Source organism: Neopsephotus bourkii, unplaced genomic scaffold (assembly GCF_033783945.1).
Source record: "Neopsephotus bourkii isolate Nb327-2 ecotype Australia unplaced genomic scaffold, CSIRO-AGI_Nbou_v1 NB_1707, whole genome shotgun sequence".
In the NCBI taxonomy this organism is placed as follows: domain Eukaryota; kingdom Metazoa; phylum Chordata; class Aves; order Psittaciformes; family Psittacidae; genus Neopsephotus; species Neopsephotus bourkii.
The window spans coordinates 446,027-461,038 of record NW_026902181.1 but is presented as its reverse complement, the minus strand read 5'-3'; the positions used below and the strand labels follow the sequence as shown (position 1 = coordinate 461,038).

Here is a 15,012-nt window from a genome sequence, read left to right as displayed (position 1 = left end):
TTAATCAGCATTCAGCTTTTATTTACAATATACATACAGCAAGATTTGCTGAACCTGCTGAAGAAGGTGCAGAAATTGTGAAGTCATGTATAGGCTGGCAGCTTTGTAGAAGAGGTGTGAAGAGAATATTGTATCAGTCATAGGAGAAGTGGTAGAGATCCTGTTTGACAGCCATGAGTAAGCCAGGAACTCCTCGGCGACCCCCAAGTCTTGAAGAAAACACCACACTGGGAATAGCATCTTTGGAGGATGGGTGGGGAGAAGGGATGGTTCTAAGCAGATGGGCATCCTGGAGACTCCAGATTCTGGTGTAGCAATCCTGACCAACTGGATAGGACAACAGAATGCAGCATTACATAAAAAGTACTTTACATGGCTCTGTGAGATTATCACACAGAAGCAGAAGGTCTATGGGGAAAAAGCCCTGACGATTTCTACACACACTAGAGCCAAAGTGCTTATCAATACTTTGCAAAACAGATATTCCACACTGAATACTGAAAAAGTGGGGAAAATGTGTATTTCCTATTAGGCAATAAAAGGTATAATAAATCAGTATTTAGAGCACTTTCCTCATTAGCAAGGTCCTAAGCCAAAAAAGGGGAGGAAAAACTCACTGTCAAATTGACAAGAATTCTTCTCACCTATTGACAAATCCAAGAAGAGGAGGTTACTGTGTTTACAGTGACACCGTGAAACTTGGCTATACAATGAGGATTTAGGGGCTTTCCTTCATTTACTGTTACTTTTCCTCCTCCCAACCCCAATAAAAAAAAATAACCTCAGACTGTAGCCAAGTGTACTCAAAATGAACCTGCATGGTACAGTTTACAAGGAGGTTGGCTTACATGCCAGTGCTTCAGTACATCACCACATGACCCAACCTATACACGGACTTTAGTCTCTATATAAAGTTATCAAACTTAAGCAGTCAAACCAACCTATACACGGACTTTAGTCCCTGTATAAAGTTATCACCAAGTCTCCTGTTTACATTCTCTGCTCTACTCTCGAGACACACTGTGGAAAGGATAACACAGGACACAGCAGTAAACCACTACATGCTACACAGAAGTGATTACTGCATGTGTGCATCCATAACATTAGTTCTTAATTTTCATAGACATTACAGTATATCTAAGGCTACATTTCTTCAGAATTTTAAAGGTTTAACAGTTTTCCAGCTTCCAACAGCTGTAGCTAAGAAACACTCCTCAGGCATCAGAAAATCACTGCCATGCACTCTCTGAGTAGAGGGGAACAAAAAGTCAACCCACCTGCTGTTAGAAGTCCTTCCTCCTCATTTACATGCAGAGGGAGAATAGCATATTCATTGTGATGACCCTTATACTGCTTCACACACTTTGCTGTTCTCAGGTCCCACAGTTTTATCTGCAAGTTGAAGTAATTGTTTGAAAGATCATATTAAGAAAGCAGAGAGCACTTTATGGTTGACAAATAAGTAGATCTGGAAGAGGACACATATATGGAACTACCACCAGTTACGTACTATTCCAAAAGAACATGCATGCACCCTCAGGACTTGGATAAGTGCCTGTCAGTGGCCAGATACTAAAACGAATGGAATATCCCAAATGTGACAAACCCATACCTTGCCAGCCATGTCTGCTGCCATAAGGTAATGTTCAGCCTTCAGAAGGCGAATGGATGTGACTGCTGAGTCATGGAAGAGCTGAATCGCCTTCCAGCTCTGGCCCTTTCGGTTGCGCTGACGCACATCGATGCTGAAAATCTCCCCTGAGCGGCAGCCATTGTACAGCACTGGTGTCTGGAAGAGCCCAAGAGAAAGCCATGTACTATATAGCATCTAAAAAGGATCTTACAGGTTACATAGACAGCATCTACGTCAAGTTATTGAGCTCTCTGGTGCCGGCCGTCGAAAGTATGTTATTAACATGGACATTAAAACCTACATTTATTTTTCTTTTAACACACTGCAACATTTTTCAGCCAACCCGTTAGTTCCATTCAAACCTGAACTGTTTACTTTAGCTGTGAAAGTTCAGCTAGGGAAGTAGAAACTTAGCCTAACATAACAGCAGAACAGGAAGTGGAATTCTCACATTCCAGTTTCACCCTTCTCACTAAATGTTTGTGAACACTTCCAGGAGTATTTAATAGGGGCTTTCTCCTTCTTGATGGAGACAATCAAGAGTGTTAACAAAATGAGGTCATTCGCCAAAGATAGAACAATTTTAAAACACATTATCACTGTGCTCTTTGTGCTTCCTTTGTTTCCTTTTTACCTCAATACAGTTAACAAAAGTTACCCGTTGCCAGAGTTTGAAATCAGTTAATCTTTGCTATTCAATTGCACACAACTATCAGACCACATCAGCTGTACTGTGAAGTATCTACCCAACAGTAATTGTAATCACAACCTTAGGTATGGTGCGATGAGTTCAATCACAGAACATAAAGCTCTGGAAAAAGGGCATGGTGGTTCTTACCTGTGTGGCAAACTGTTGTGCCAGTACATCACTACTGGTTCTAAATGACTGTTGACGCCCTGTCACTACATTGGCCACAAGAACTCGTCGTGTCAGGCCTAAGGAAGACAGATTATGCTCGTTTAGCTGTAATTTGGGTAGCAGCTTGGCGATTAACGCAAGAAGTCTTTCCCATTGAGACAGAAGCAGTTGCTAGCCTTGTGGATCACCTGTGCTGAAGCAGGCATTTATTTGAGGATTCAGGCACCAAGCACAGGACCAGGCAGTCGATATCTTGAAGCTGCACAGCATACCAGGTCGATCTCCTAGGAGAGAGGAGCAACACATGAGGCATCCATAAAATGTTAGGACAGGGTGATATTCTAGAAAGCTTCTCTGGATTTCCATAATTCTTTCAGCATTTCCATCTGAAGCAGAGAAAGTGTTACCCAGTTACTGTCCCTGTGCTACTTGAGACAGGATACAAAAGTGAGGCTTTATGACTGTAAGCTGAAGACTTGTAGTCTACATAGACAGATGATTGTGAGAGATTGTGAAATTTACTCAGCAGTTAGAGTGCTGACAACAGCAGGAAAGAAAAGCTAACACCTGTCTTATAGCACTAAGAAAGCCATTTTTTAAAGACAAGTGGGCTAGAAACACAAAACATTTACTTCATAAGCTATAGATTAGCCAAAGCCTAACAATACCCTTGATTTGACCCTTACGTCTGTAGCTCCAGCACAAAGTCTACTAATTGATGTAAATTTTAAGTCCTCAGTTTTCACTTACTTCATGCACATGCACCATGATCATGTGTATGTCAGCCAGCACGGGACATGTCTAACACACAGTTTTAGACATGAAATTCTACTTTACTACCAGCATCTGCTTAGCAAGGCTCCCTCAAACCAACAGTTTAGGAGACTGAAGTCAGTCTAACTTGGAAATACCTGAAAACGTTAATAGGACATACTAGACAGAAGGACATGGGTAGAACTCAGGGCTTCTGCTTTTGGTGAAGGGCTTCAAATGTTCTAGAAAACAACCGAGCATGCTGGCCTTGTAGCCAGCATGAGCCACTGATGGGTCAGTGAAGAATCAGTGACTCTTCAAGTTCATGCTAAACCTACACATTTATTTTTTTTTTTAATGGCAGCATGGCATTAAGGATTTTTAATAGGCCCATAACTCTTTATCTGTCCCAGATTTTCTCTCAAACTTCACTGACTATGTCTGAATGGAAACCGGGTCAGAGGACAGTATTGTGTGACTCAAAGAAGCATGGTTCTGATATCCATCAAGAAAGTCCTACCCTCCAAAACATTAAACAAAGATAAAGACACAGCCACAGCCATCAGACTTAAGACACAGGATTCTCCAAATCAATCACATTTACACACAACTGAGCATGAGTTTGTACAAGCAGCTACGGGCTAAGAAATTTACCAGCTTTCCACCTTTGATTAATCCAGTGAGCATACCTGAGTAGCTACTATGAGAAGGGATTCTGCAATGATTCTGGACTGTCTCTACGGAAATTTGGGTAATTCTTGCATGCAGCTTCTAAGTAGCAGTTACAGGGCAAGATACTCCTGAAAAATCTTAAGTGTTTAATTTACAAGTCAGGTGTTCTCCTGCCAAACTCAAGTACTATGTCAGCAGCAGCTAAAAATAAACAAGTGCTTGGAATACTGCTTGTTAATTAATTCTTAGGCAAGTTCTCTCATTTGTTCACTTCTTAAACTGTTTCAGACTTTCTAAGTTTGCAAGATTACAGAAGTCTCACCAGCTACTGAAGACAAGCGTAGCACTGAGCTTTCTTTTATGCTCTTTTCATGCCATAACTGCTATCAAAAATTGGAGAGAAAAAAAAAAATAAATAACAGAAACATCTTACCTGAGTTACTGCTGCTGAACAACGATGCTGGAAGCAGACTGGCACAGCCTGGTGTTTCTGCAATTCCCATGAGACACAGCTTGCTGAAGTGAGTTAAGGAAAACAAAAATCTCCCCCTGCAATGGGAGAGACTACCTAACATTTATAGCTGGGAAAAGCAAGATGATCTAACACAACCACAGCTCACAATACCTTCCCTTTGAGACTTCTGATGTGCCTTACAGTTTCTAATTAAGTCTTGACTTCTCATTTCTTTCATAGGAAAAGGCTAGAAAGATCTTATCCTGGTAACGAAAATACACACGCAAGAAAGGCAACAGAATACTGAAGCATCTCTCTAGTGATAGAAAAAAAATGCATAGCCTCCATAGATCATTCTTCTCATTTTTACATTCTGATAACACTGCATTAATATAGATCCGTTTTCCATGGAGATGAGTTGGAAAGAGGCACACATATTGAGAGGCAAGGAAGACTCACTTTAGATTACGCTAAAATACTTTCTAAAGTTTATATCAGGTATAAATAGGATTTGAAAGATGCATTTCTAGTTCAGTGCTGTAAATTTGTGACATGACTAGAGGAAAGCACAAGACGACCCCCCAACTCCCAGCCAGCTGTGAGCAAGCCTGATGCACTCCTGCCACCTTCTGGAGTAGTCCTGAATTGCTTGGCTTTTCCCATCACATGTAATTTCCTGTCTTTTGGCACTTTAACATCACAACTGTTGCCTGACATCTCCCACTTTAAAATCCTTTTCTTCCTCTCTACTGGGCTCTGCACTGTCCATTATTGCTGCTTCTGCTGCATCAACCTTCCTCCTCTTCCGAGACAGATCTGTAGAACATGCCTTGAAATTATAAGAGCAAGAATTACATCCACTCTCCTCTCATCCCAACCAGTATGGGGATGGTTAACAACAGAAACCAACTCACTTTCAAAGAGGTCCACTTTAAGGAGAAAGGTAGTTCCTTTAACCCCCCCCCCCTCTCTCTCTCACTCTTTTGCCCCAGCTAATTTCTAAACATCAGATAATTTTGGATATGGCTTTTACATCATTAACAAAATGGGAAGTCTCCAGGGGAGGAAACATGCTCTCTCACCTACTATTACACTGGAACAATTCTACATATAACAGAACTGTACAACTGTCTCAGTATCTTCAACATCTCCCAGTTTTTATAACTTTCATCTGTTTTCCATAAAACAATTTCTGGGACAGCTACATGAGAGGCCTTTCCTGGAAGTTAGTTCTCTGCAGCATGATGCAGACTTGTGAAGGCTGAACTGAAATTCTGCTTTTTTAAAAAGGATATAAAACATGAGAATCTGGATGAGTCAGTGATGCCCAGCACATAGAATTCACCTTCAGACACAAGAAGACATACTGGTTTTGTGATCTGTTATTCAATTCATGAAATGGTATTCTCATGCACCAATGACAAAATTATGTACCGGGCACACTTCCTTAACCCAATAAACAGCGCAATAATGGGACATTAGCATTTTAGCCTCATACTTTTAAACGTAGAGGACAGAGAGGAATTGAGGAGCCTATCCTAACACAGACTGAGGTATCAAGCACATCCTATTATTTAAGAGATCATCTGATTATTATCTGATTATTTAAGAGAATCTGAGGATGGAGAGATTATGAAAGCTGGTTTTAAATCTGCTTCATGATAGAGAATAAACACATTTTTTCCCAAATTATTTTTTAAGGAAGAAGCATGCAAATCTTAGTAGTTTCTGGCCTTCAACATCAGTTTTGACAGGTACGGCCAAGTGCAACCTTGGAAGCTGATACTTCTACATAGTCTTCAACTGTAGCATAACATTCCTGAGAACTAACACTGGTACTGAGGACTTTCAGAGAAGAGTTTACTGAGAATCTGCATTTATCCAAGCTTCACATTGCTGGATTCTTCCACTCTCTCCTCCTAACCCCTTCCCCAACTCTCATGCATTTCTACCTGTGATTCCCAAGAGCAGCATTCTGAGAAAGCAACAAGGGAAGGAAGCAGGAACAGAACACAGTACTTTGCGATTTGTGAAGTAGAGGTTGTCATACATCTCCACAGTGGGAGACTCCTTCCCCAAACCACTGAGGTTGATGATACCGTATTTACATCCTCCATGCTCTACATCATTCACAGTGAATATCCGTTCACAAGCAACATCTGCCTGTAAAAGAAAAGTTTACTGGTCACACTTCCTGCAAACTTCCAGGAAAAAAACAGTTTGAAGGAGCTGCATTAGGTCTGAAATGAAACAACACATTAATTCTCATCCCTTTAACATCATACACTTTCCATTCATCTCCAAAAGGAAGTGGTTAACTCCTTTTTATATGCATGCACAGAAACATGAGTAAGGAAAGCATTTACTTCTTAAGTAACAGTAAGTACTCTTTCCAATCATAGCCGTTCTAGACTTTCTCTGGCGGATTAATAAGCACAAACTGATACAGGTAGGGGATTCGAAACAAAAATTTAAACCTTATCAAAGTGGAATTCTGCTGCTGCTGGATCACAGCAAATGCTACATTTCAACTTTCTGACACTAAGTTTCTGACACTTCCAGCTTCAGCTACCTACTCAGTGCTGTGTTTACAAAGCCAGGAGCTGGTCTTGCAGGGCTTCCTGCATAGACTACGAAAGATACTTGCCCCAGAGACTTCTCCTGCACATGCAGTACCATCAACTTCAGTAGAAACTGCCTTCAGATCATGAGCTGTAAAATGATTACTGATGTTTAAATAGGTTCTCTGGACCACAGACTTTGCCACTCTCAAAATTCTCTTCAAGTTTCTTCTTCCTGTTAATCCTCTGTACTCTCCCTTCCAATCCACTCAACTCCTGCTTATTTCCAAGACAACAGGCTGATCAGCTTCCAAAAAAACACCCCCAAAAATATCACTTTCATATTCAACTTTTTCATTATTTTCTTTCTAGGAAAGTCATAGACTCTTCCTACCTGTTCAATTACCAAGCACAGATCTTGAGAACTGACACAACAGGAATAATGCATTTTTGAAAGCAAAATTTGACCTATGGGGTTTAATTACAAGATCCTGAATTTTCACTGAAGATGGGCTTTCTTTATCCTAAGGGCGTAAGTTCTCATCAACGTACCACAATTATTTTAAAATTGTTGGTTCCAGCAACTGAAGAATCTGGACTGTGAATTTCAATCTTCCTCCTGTGCATGCAGTTTACTTTCAGCTCATGAACCAGCCTGTAAAAGTAGGTGGGGAGAAAGAATTCACGTAAGCCTAGGTTTAATGCCAATCAAAGAATTCTGGAGAAGATACCCAGAACTGCTTCTCAATCACAGGATATAAAATGTCAGATCAACTAGCATGCTGCAATTTAACTTATATGAGCCATGCACATGTGCATCTTCCATATTAAGGGAATGTCATTCTATTATTTTGAACACCAACACATCTTCAGTAGCAGAAACAACATCATAGCAAGTCACTAACTTGCTTTCTGTGCTGTTACTGAATCTGGGCTACCTGAGCCATTCTACTGGGATGGGGGAATGCTCATGTCAGTTGAAGAGCATTCAGTCATCCAAAGAAAAGATGCACTGTTCTCATAAACCACAATGTGGCAAACCAGCATATACTGGGGAGGGAGGGGAGAGAGGCAGGGGAAATGAAGTTTTAAACTCCATTTCTCCAAAATTGGGAAACCTATTCTGTTTGATTCCTCATCACTTCAGTAATCCGAGTATAAAAGAACGTACCTAATTTCTTATTGTAAGTACTATATTCCTCTTTATCTTAAGTGGAACAGTGGAAATACAAAAAAAACTGACAGGAACAGTTGTACTAACAGCAGAACTTTGTATTATGAACAAAAAACAAATCACACCATTGTACCTGCAGTAACTTGTGGAGCTGAGCAAACCCAACTGCCTTTTCTGTAACAGCATAGATGAATTCAGTCCAGCCCTTGTTGTTTTCTGGAAGAGAGTAACATAAAAGTGCATTCAGTTATTTGCTTGTTCACAATTCAAACACATCTGTGCATCTTAGATGTTTGGGTAACTTTTCCCTTAAGCCTATATACATGAAAATTTTAAGAACCTCTATAAAACACATTCCAGCACCAGCTCCCTGGTCTCCTACAATAAACAGACAATATATTCCTGTGAAATTATGTGGGGTGCTTCTATAAATAGAAAAACTGGCGGGGAAAATCCCAGAGAAACATAAAAACAACTAAACAACAAAGCCCATCAGCCACTAGCTTTAAATTCTTATTATAGAGCAAAATTTTCTATCACAACATTGATATTAACTACGCAGCCTTACTGCTGCACTACTTTACAATACTTCTCAATTCCTCATTTTTTAAAGTTTCATGCAAACACTTTCTGGGGAGACAAAAAGCAAGTATTTAAGAATGTTTTTATCTGGGAGCCTAATTCAGATGTCTGATTCAATAGCCAGACTTTGAGATGTATATCCACAGACTCATAGAATCAGAGAATCAACTAGGTTGGAAAAGACCTTTAAGATCGTAAGTCCAGCCTTTACCCAAAGGCTGTCAAGTCCATGGGGTGAAGGACTAAACCGTGTCACCAAGGGCCTCATCTACAGCACTGTGGCCAGCAGCTCTTTGGTATCTATGAAACCTAAACTGCTCACATAAACAGCTGGAACAACAGCAACAAAAAAGCCAAAACCAAATCAACTGTAGCATTTTCACAGTGAGGACTGAAAAAGCAGAACACCAGCTGAAGCAAGAACTTTATTACCCAAGGAGGAAAATACTGCTTGCTTCTTCCAACTGACAGCAGATTTAGGCTGTGCTGTGATTTATAAAGTTGCAAGATACAGCTTTCAGGTAATTAAAACATCCACGTTGGGCATTTTACCTAGATTACAGATAGGCAGTATCAGCATTAACTCTGCTGTAACACTTTATGATGAAAAGCACACAGGCTTTCCAGGCATAAACACACAACCTGCCTTGATCTTACCTGTAAAAAAAACAAAACCTAAATCTTCATGAAAAAGCTGTTTCCACAAAATATAATTAGTATGGTTCCTACAGGGTCCAAGAATATGATAAATACATTTATTAAATATGTGGAAACTAAATATGTGGAAAACTGAAAATCTAGATCCCACTTTGCCAGTTCAAGGCAGGGATTTGAAACCTGGCATCCAATGTCCTGACTCAACTGTAACTGTTGGACAATCTGCAATTCTAAGCACAGTTCTTGTCTCTTTATAGGTTTTCGTTTGCAATGACATGCTTTCATTCCTGTGTGGAACAGCCAAACAAAAGGCTACAAGGACTATAAACTCTCTGCAGAAAGATATTTTCCTTTCTTCAGACAGCTTAGGGAACTGTACCACAGTCAGAACTGAAAAGCTTTAGTTTATCATCTGTCCTGGGCCAGAGAATAATAAAGCCTAATTGCAATCTTTTTTCAGAATGTACCTTCTTTTGTTTTTCTTCCTCTTCTAAGAGCTTCAGCCTTTCGCATTCCATGGCCTTGTACTGAATGCTCTCCTTGGTGAGTGGGTTGTAATTATTATGTCCAGGCAGTAGGCGAAAATAGCGGTTCTTGTCTGCGTCATAGTAAAATCCTGGCAGTTCTTAGGGTTAAAAAAAAAAATAAAGTGGCAAACCCCAGGCAAAATCAGATAGATAACTAAGTTTGTTTACTGCTCTTTGACATCCCACATCTTCATGGGAATGTCAGTCATAAGGTTCAATGCTTTTGCTCTCAGCAGTTCCCAAGCATGATACGCAGACTAGGAATAGATAACTGTCGCTTAAAGGATAAAAATATTTATAGTTTTTAAATGCAGTGCCCTTATACAAGTAGAGAAGGGATGTCATCAATGATCAAGATGAAATCCAGACAGATCAGAGAAGCAGAGAGGAAAGATTTAAAAGTGACCTTTCTTCATAAATCAATCATGAGGTGACACTCTTGGTCAGAAGTCTAGGTAAGGCAGTCACAAACAAAATGACAAGAAGGTATCACCCAAACCAACATAAAGTGACTCACTTCCCAGAACAAGCCACTTTTTTTTCAACACATAGGAGAAATATAGATACAATCAAGAGTATATTTGGACAATACACAGAGGCTCATTTCAAAGATAAACAGGGATGAGAGAAACATTCAGTTTTAGCGCTTCACTGTCCAGGTAAATTCAGAGAGGGAGACAGGTAAAATATTAGATTCATAATGGGACAATGTCTCAAGACAAAGGATTTTGTTCAGAAAGGTGAGTGTTAACACTTCAAGAGTTTTTATTTAAACCTTTATTTGCTACAAGAAACTGCATTTGAAGTAACCTCTTTTTCCTGCTGCTTATAATTGAGTTCATTGTCAGCATCTTTTAGGTTTCAGCTTAGCAACAAGTAACCCAAGACTTATTCAGGTCAACAAAAACACAGGGTGAGTGAATCAGTAAGGTTCATAACAGCACACTGCAGTTAGTATACATAATCTAATTATACTGCAACAAATGTTTTGCAGGATACATCTAACATGCTCACAGTCTCTTAAACACAAAAGGGTGATATAAAAAAAATGTGTCCTTAAATGCTGTCTTTGTCACTAAGAGGTTATACAGTCAGTGGTGTTGCAGGACTCTCCTGTTGTGGAGAAAGAAATGTTCCCACAGGCTTAGCTTTTGCTAGAGTGGCTTAATGAGTCAGGAAACTGGAATGCAAATGTAACATCTTCCTCAATAGCACTGCTACTGCATCAGGTATGGTTTCACCAGTCAACTCCCTGATAATGAACAAACATTTAGCCACTATTTTTTTTTTTTTCAGTTTATATCAGTTTGGCTAAGCACACAAGTTTTCAAATATGAGAAGCACTTAGGGGTGTGAAAGTACATTTGGCCCTCCTCTCTCATTCCTCACTTACTGATCTTCTTATATCACCCAATGTTACTTTCCTCCACAAACTTTACTGCTTATATCCTTCCTGTAACACCATACTATTAACACAGCTACTACTACTTTATTTGTGTAGTCAGCATATAGGCAGTGATTTTTGACACATAAGACATGGTCTCTTACCTGGTACTACAGAGTTCTGGGTTAAACTGGATGAAGAAGGATCCTCGCTGCTGCTAGGGCCTGCATGCACTGGGGTCTGTGGTTCTTCCTGTTCCAGCCTTAAAAAAAAACAGCACTGCCTTCACAACAAGCTCACTACTGTCCTACACATCTTTCCCACAGAGAATCTAGAAAGAGACTTGCTATTTACATCAATGGAGTACAGTTTTGCAGGGCTGTGATAAAATTACATGGGCATGTTTTCTGAATTGCCTGTACAATTCTCACTTTTGGCCTTATTACATGTCCTCTTAAAAGCATTAGGCCAAAATGTTTTCCAAGAGTCATAATTTATTGAAAACAAAATGACAAATTCTAATTCCAATACCAGCTCTATTACTGTTTGATTATACAACTTTGAAAAGTTAAAGAACATAACATTGACAGAAGGAAAAATACCTCACACCAAATGCAAGCATTTCATTTCAAAGCTTTTTAATAAGATCATTTTAATTCTGTGTTCATTGAATTAGGGTCCATTTGCATTTTTAACTTTCCTTACACAAAAACAACTAATGAGGCAAACTCATGTATATGTGTCTCTTTCTCTAAACATATATTTGCTAGAAAACACTAACTAAACACTAATTAAAGCAAAGGATTGGCCTCTTTTATTCCTGGAAGAGGAACTAAAGAAAGAACACAGGAAAGAAAAAGAGGCACAAAAATAGCTCAAACACAGGCAAGTGTAAGTTCAAGTTTTAAGTGTACTTTTCTGAAGGAATCAGTTTTCAAGGCAGTGGATTATTCCTGAGACCTTGTTTTAGCTCCCTGATCTGCTATATGTGGTATTATTACCATATTACTTAACATGCTTTTAAACTTTCAGCAAGATCCTTTAATGCTAGTTTTTACACTAGTAGGCATAAAATAAACGGGCAGGTGGAATGAAATACAAACATTTTTTGTTCCCTGAACTATCTCTGCATATTGATGAAAAGTTTATGGATGACCAGGTGCACCTGAAAGGACTAGCCCATGAAACCACATCTCACTTTAAACCCAATATGCAGTTGTGCACATATGATACACTTCCAGAAATCAATGCAATTCTAGTCCAAGTAGGGATGATAGATGTACTATACTTTGCACTAGACTTTTAGATGGCATACTCTCAGTTCTAGATAGCCACTATTCTGCAAATTTAATCAGGCATAACATCTAACTGCTTAACGCATGGTAAACACAAGCTGCATATACTTGCCTCACAGTACGGTTATTGTGATTGGGAGCAATAGCTGCGCGCCGTCCACGCTTTCCTTTGCCTCTCCGGTAACATCTCTTCATTTCTACTTGTAAAACAAACACACACACAGACATCAATGCTACTTGCCTGGAACAGTCACAATAGTATCTTAACACAGCCTCTTTTCAATCAGATTCAAATAGCTTTGCAAAGGCCTAGAGACCAAAACCATTTAACAGAATAATTTACTTGAAAGCGTTTCTTTCAAGCAAAAGAAAGTCCAAGCGGCACCATATCTTAAAGAAAGACCATGACTATTGGCTGTTCGAAGGGAGGCTGAAGTAAACAGCGTGCGGGGCTGACCACCTTTCCCATGCAGCACAAGTAAACGGGCTCTTGCCAAGTCCCGCCATGCGCAGCACGGAGAAGAGCGTGTTTACAACCGCCAGCTTCCTCCCAAGCAGAGGAGCTTCCACGACACGGGGACAAGCCAAAGCGACCAACAGCGATCTCCCTACTTGCCGCGCCGGGCGCAGGTGCCGGACGAGACCTCCCCCCTATAGCAGTCAGGCTGGACAGACGGGCCAAGTCCCCCAGCCACGGGTTTGTAAACGACCAGGCCCACTGACGGCTCGCACTACGAGCACTTCCTCACGCCTGTCAACTTCCCCGTTGGGCCGAGACCAGCCCCGCGGCTCGCCCCCCCACGCTAAAGCTAAAACCCCTAACACAAAGGCCAAACGGCAACCACACCTTACCGGCACCGTACCCGGACCGTGAGGGCTCCCCGCTGCCGTCAAGACTCTGCCCACTCGACGATGGACGCTGCTGATTGGTCAGTATCAGCGCCCGCCTCTTGATCGACAGCTAGATCACCCAACAGGAGGCGGCTAAGTTGGCGCGTGCGCCCTGCGGCAGGGGTGGGCCACGGCTGCGGTCTGGCGGGCAGGGCCTAGTAGGTGTACATGGGTAGGTGTGTGTGGAGGTGTCATTTACCACGGTAGGGAGGTAATACAGAGTAGGGGAGTGATGGCTTTCAAGGGGTGGCAGTGTGTAAGGGGACCCGCGATCAGGGCTTCGGAGCGTTTAGTGTGAGGAGCAGCGCTGGGCCGAGGGGCGAGCTGGTGAATTCTTGCTGCTGCTGGTCAGTGTGTTTGGGGACAAGGGCTGGGAGAGGCTGCTGGGGTGGGTTCATGGGCAGCACGGGTAGGGCAAAGGGTGCAGGAGAGTCAGTAGTTGAGTTTTGTGAGGGGGAATGCTTATTTTTCATGAATTGGGGTTGAAGGCGGTACATTTGTAGGATGTGGTAGGGGAAGGAGGCAGAAATGTGTGTTTCTGAGCAATGGGGTCCCTGAAAGGGTCCCACTGCTTCCTTCGGTGGGTCACTCATTGGTTAAAGGCTATTGCTTGGCTTTGGGGAGCCAGAACTTGGTACAACCTCTCTAAATTACTCAAGAATTTAGGAGAGAGAGTGCTGGTTCTAAAGTGGCCCTCTCAGCTGAGGAGTCTTAATGCTTAAAATATTCTTTGAGCCTTCTTCTGGGTAGCAAGCAGATAGATGGGTGATAATGAGGCAATAGATCTAGGGCAGCTTTGGGAAGCATGCAGCAAAAGGAAAAGTTAAGAGAAAAAAGTTGGGGCTGCAGCAATCAGTAGCAGCTCCTCAGGTGGTCAAAAAAAGCTGAAAGAGCTATAAAAGGATGTAGTGGTAACTACCATCATTTTATAGTCCTTGTAAGAAACCTCTTCTTTTACTAAAGGTGGCCTTCAGCTGATAGTGTACAGTGGCCTTCTTCCTCCTCTTCCTGCTTGTACAACATTTAATTAAGAAATTAAAACCAGTGTGGTAAAAATACTCATTTTGTGGATGATGAAGGTTACAGCAAAACATGAGCTGTAGTTCACACGTGCACGCACACACACAAACACACACAAAAATGGAAAAACAGGTTTACTCTTTTTTTCTTCCAAAGGCTTGAGTTTGGTTTGTTTTTGTCACTTTAAGAATTTTAAATAATAAAATGCCAGTATTGGGAAAATAGGCAATAGGTTTTTACTTGTTTCTTTAAATATTTGGACCTTGCACAAGTTTGCTATGGGTATGTGGCAGGAGGGTAATTCTTGGGAGATAGTAATTTATTCTGCTTCCTACTTGCTTGGTCTGTGTTTAAAGTTCAAAATGCAGAGTTAGAAATAGCCAGGAACATGTGCCATTAAGCATATAAACAGCTGGAGAATTCACCTGCAGTTTGTATAACTTGTGAGCTCTATGTCTTTACGAGGCAGACTACCTGCATGATCTAATTCTAAGGCATTTTTTTGTTGATGATTAGGCCTCTTTTTCATAGTGATTTAGTGATATTAATC

General features: G+C 40.9%; 1 protein-coding gene across 5 annotated transcripts; it reads right to left on the bottom strand.

Annotated features, from left to right (window-relative positions):
• On the bottom strand, positions 1-13,433 carry DCAF4 (DDB1 and CUL4 associated factor 4). 5 transcript variants are annotated; one of them, XM_061376382.1, is made up of 14 exons: positions 13,404-13,433; positions 12,664-12,748; positions 11,421-11,518; positions 9,813-9,970; positions 8,240-8,322; positions 7,485-7,587; positions 6,391-6,534; positions 5,667-5,716; positions 4,351-4,430; positions 2,681-2,776; positions 2,472-2,569; positions 1,613-1,789; positions 1,278-1,392; positions 1-327 (listed from the first exon to the last, which is right to left on the bottom strand). In XM_061376382.1, exons 2-14 carry the CDS (start codon positions 12,744-12,746, stop codon positions 134-136), a joined length of 1,479 nt encoding a protein of 492 aa, XP_061232366.1. In that variant the 5' UTR covers positions 12,747-12,748; positions 13,404-13,433; the 3' UTR covers positions 1-133. The 5 variants fall into 5 exon arrangements, with proteins under 5 accessions (XP_061232366.1, XP_061232365.1, XP_061232363.1 ...); XM_061376381.1 differs by lacking the exon at positions 13,404-13,433 and adding an exon at positions 13,164-13,381; XM_061376379.1 differs by lacking the exon at positions 13,404-13,433 and having other exon boundaries at positions 12,664-13,381.
• Between the last annotated feature and the right edge of the window lie 1,579 nt (positions 13,434-15,012).

Coding starts and splice junctions, on each gene's coding strand:
- DCAF4 (XM_061376379.1), bottom strand. CDS start 12,779: ATGTCTGTGTGTGTGTTTGTTTTACAAGTAGAAATGAAGAGATGTTAC. Junction 2,777..4,350: donor GTTCAGCAGCAGTAACTCAG/GTAAGATGTTTC, acceptor CCTCTCTCCTAG/GAGATCGACCTGGTATGCTG. Junction 2,570..2,680: donor AAATGCCTGCTTCAGCACAG/GTGATCCACAAG, acceptor TGTCTTCCTTAG/GCCTGACACGACGAGTTCTT.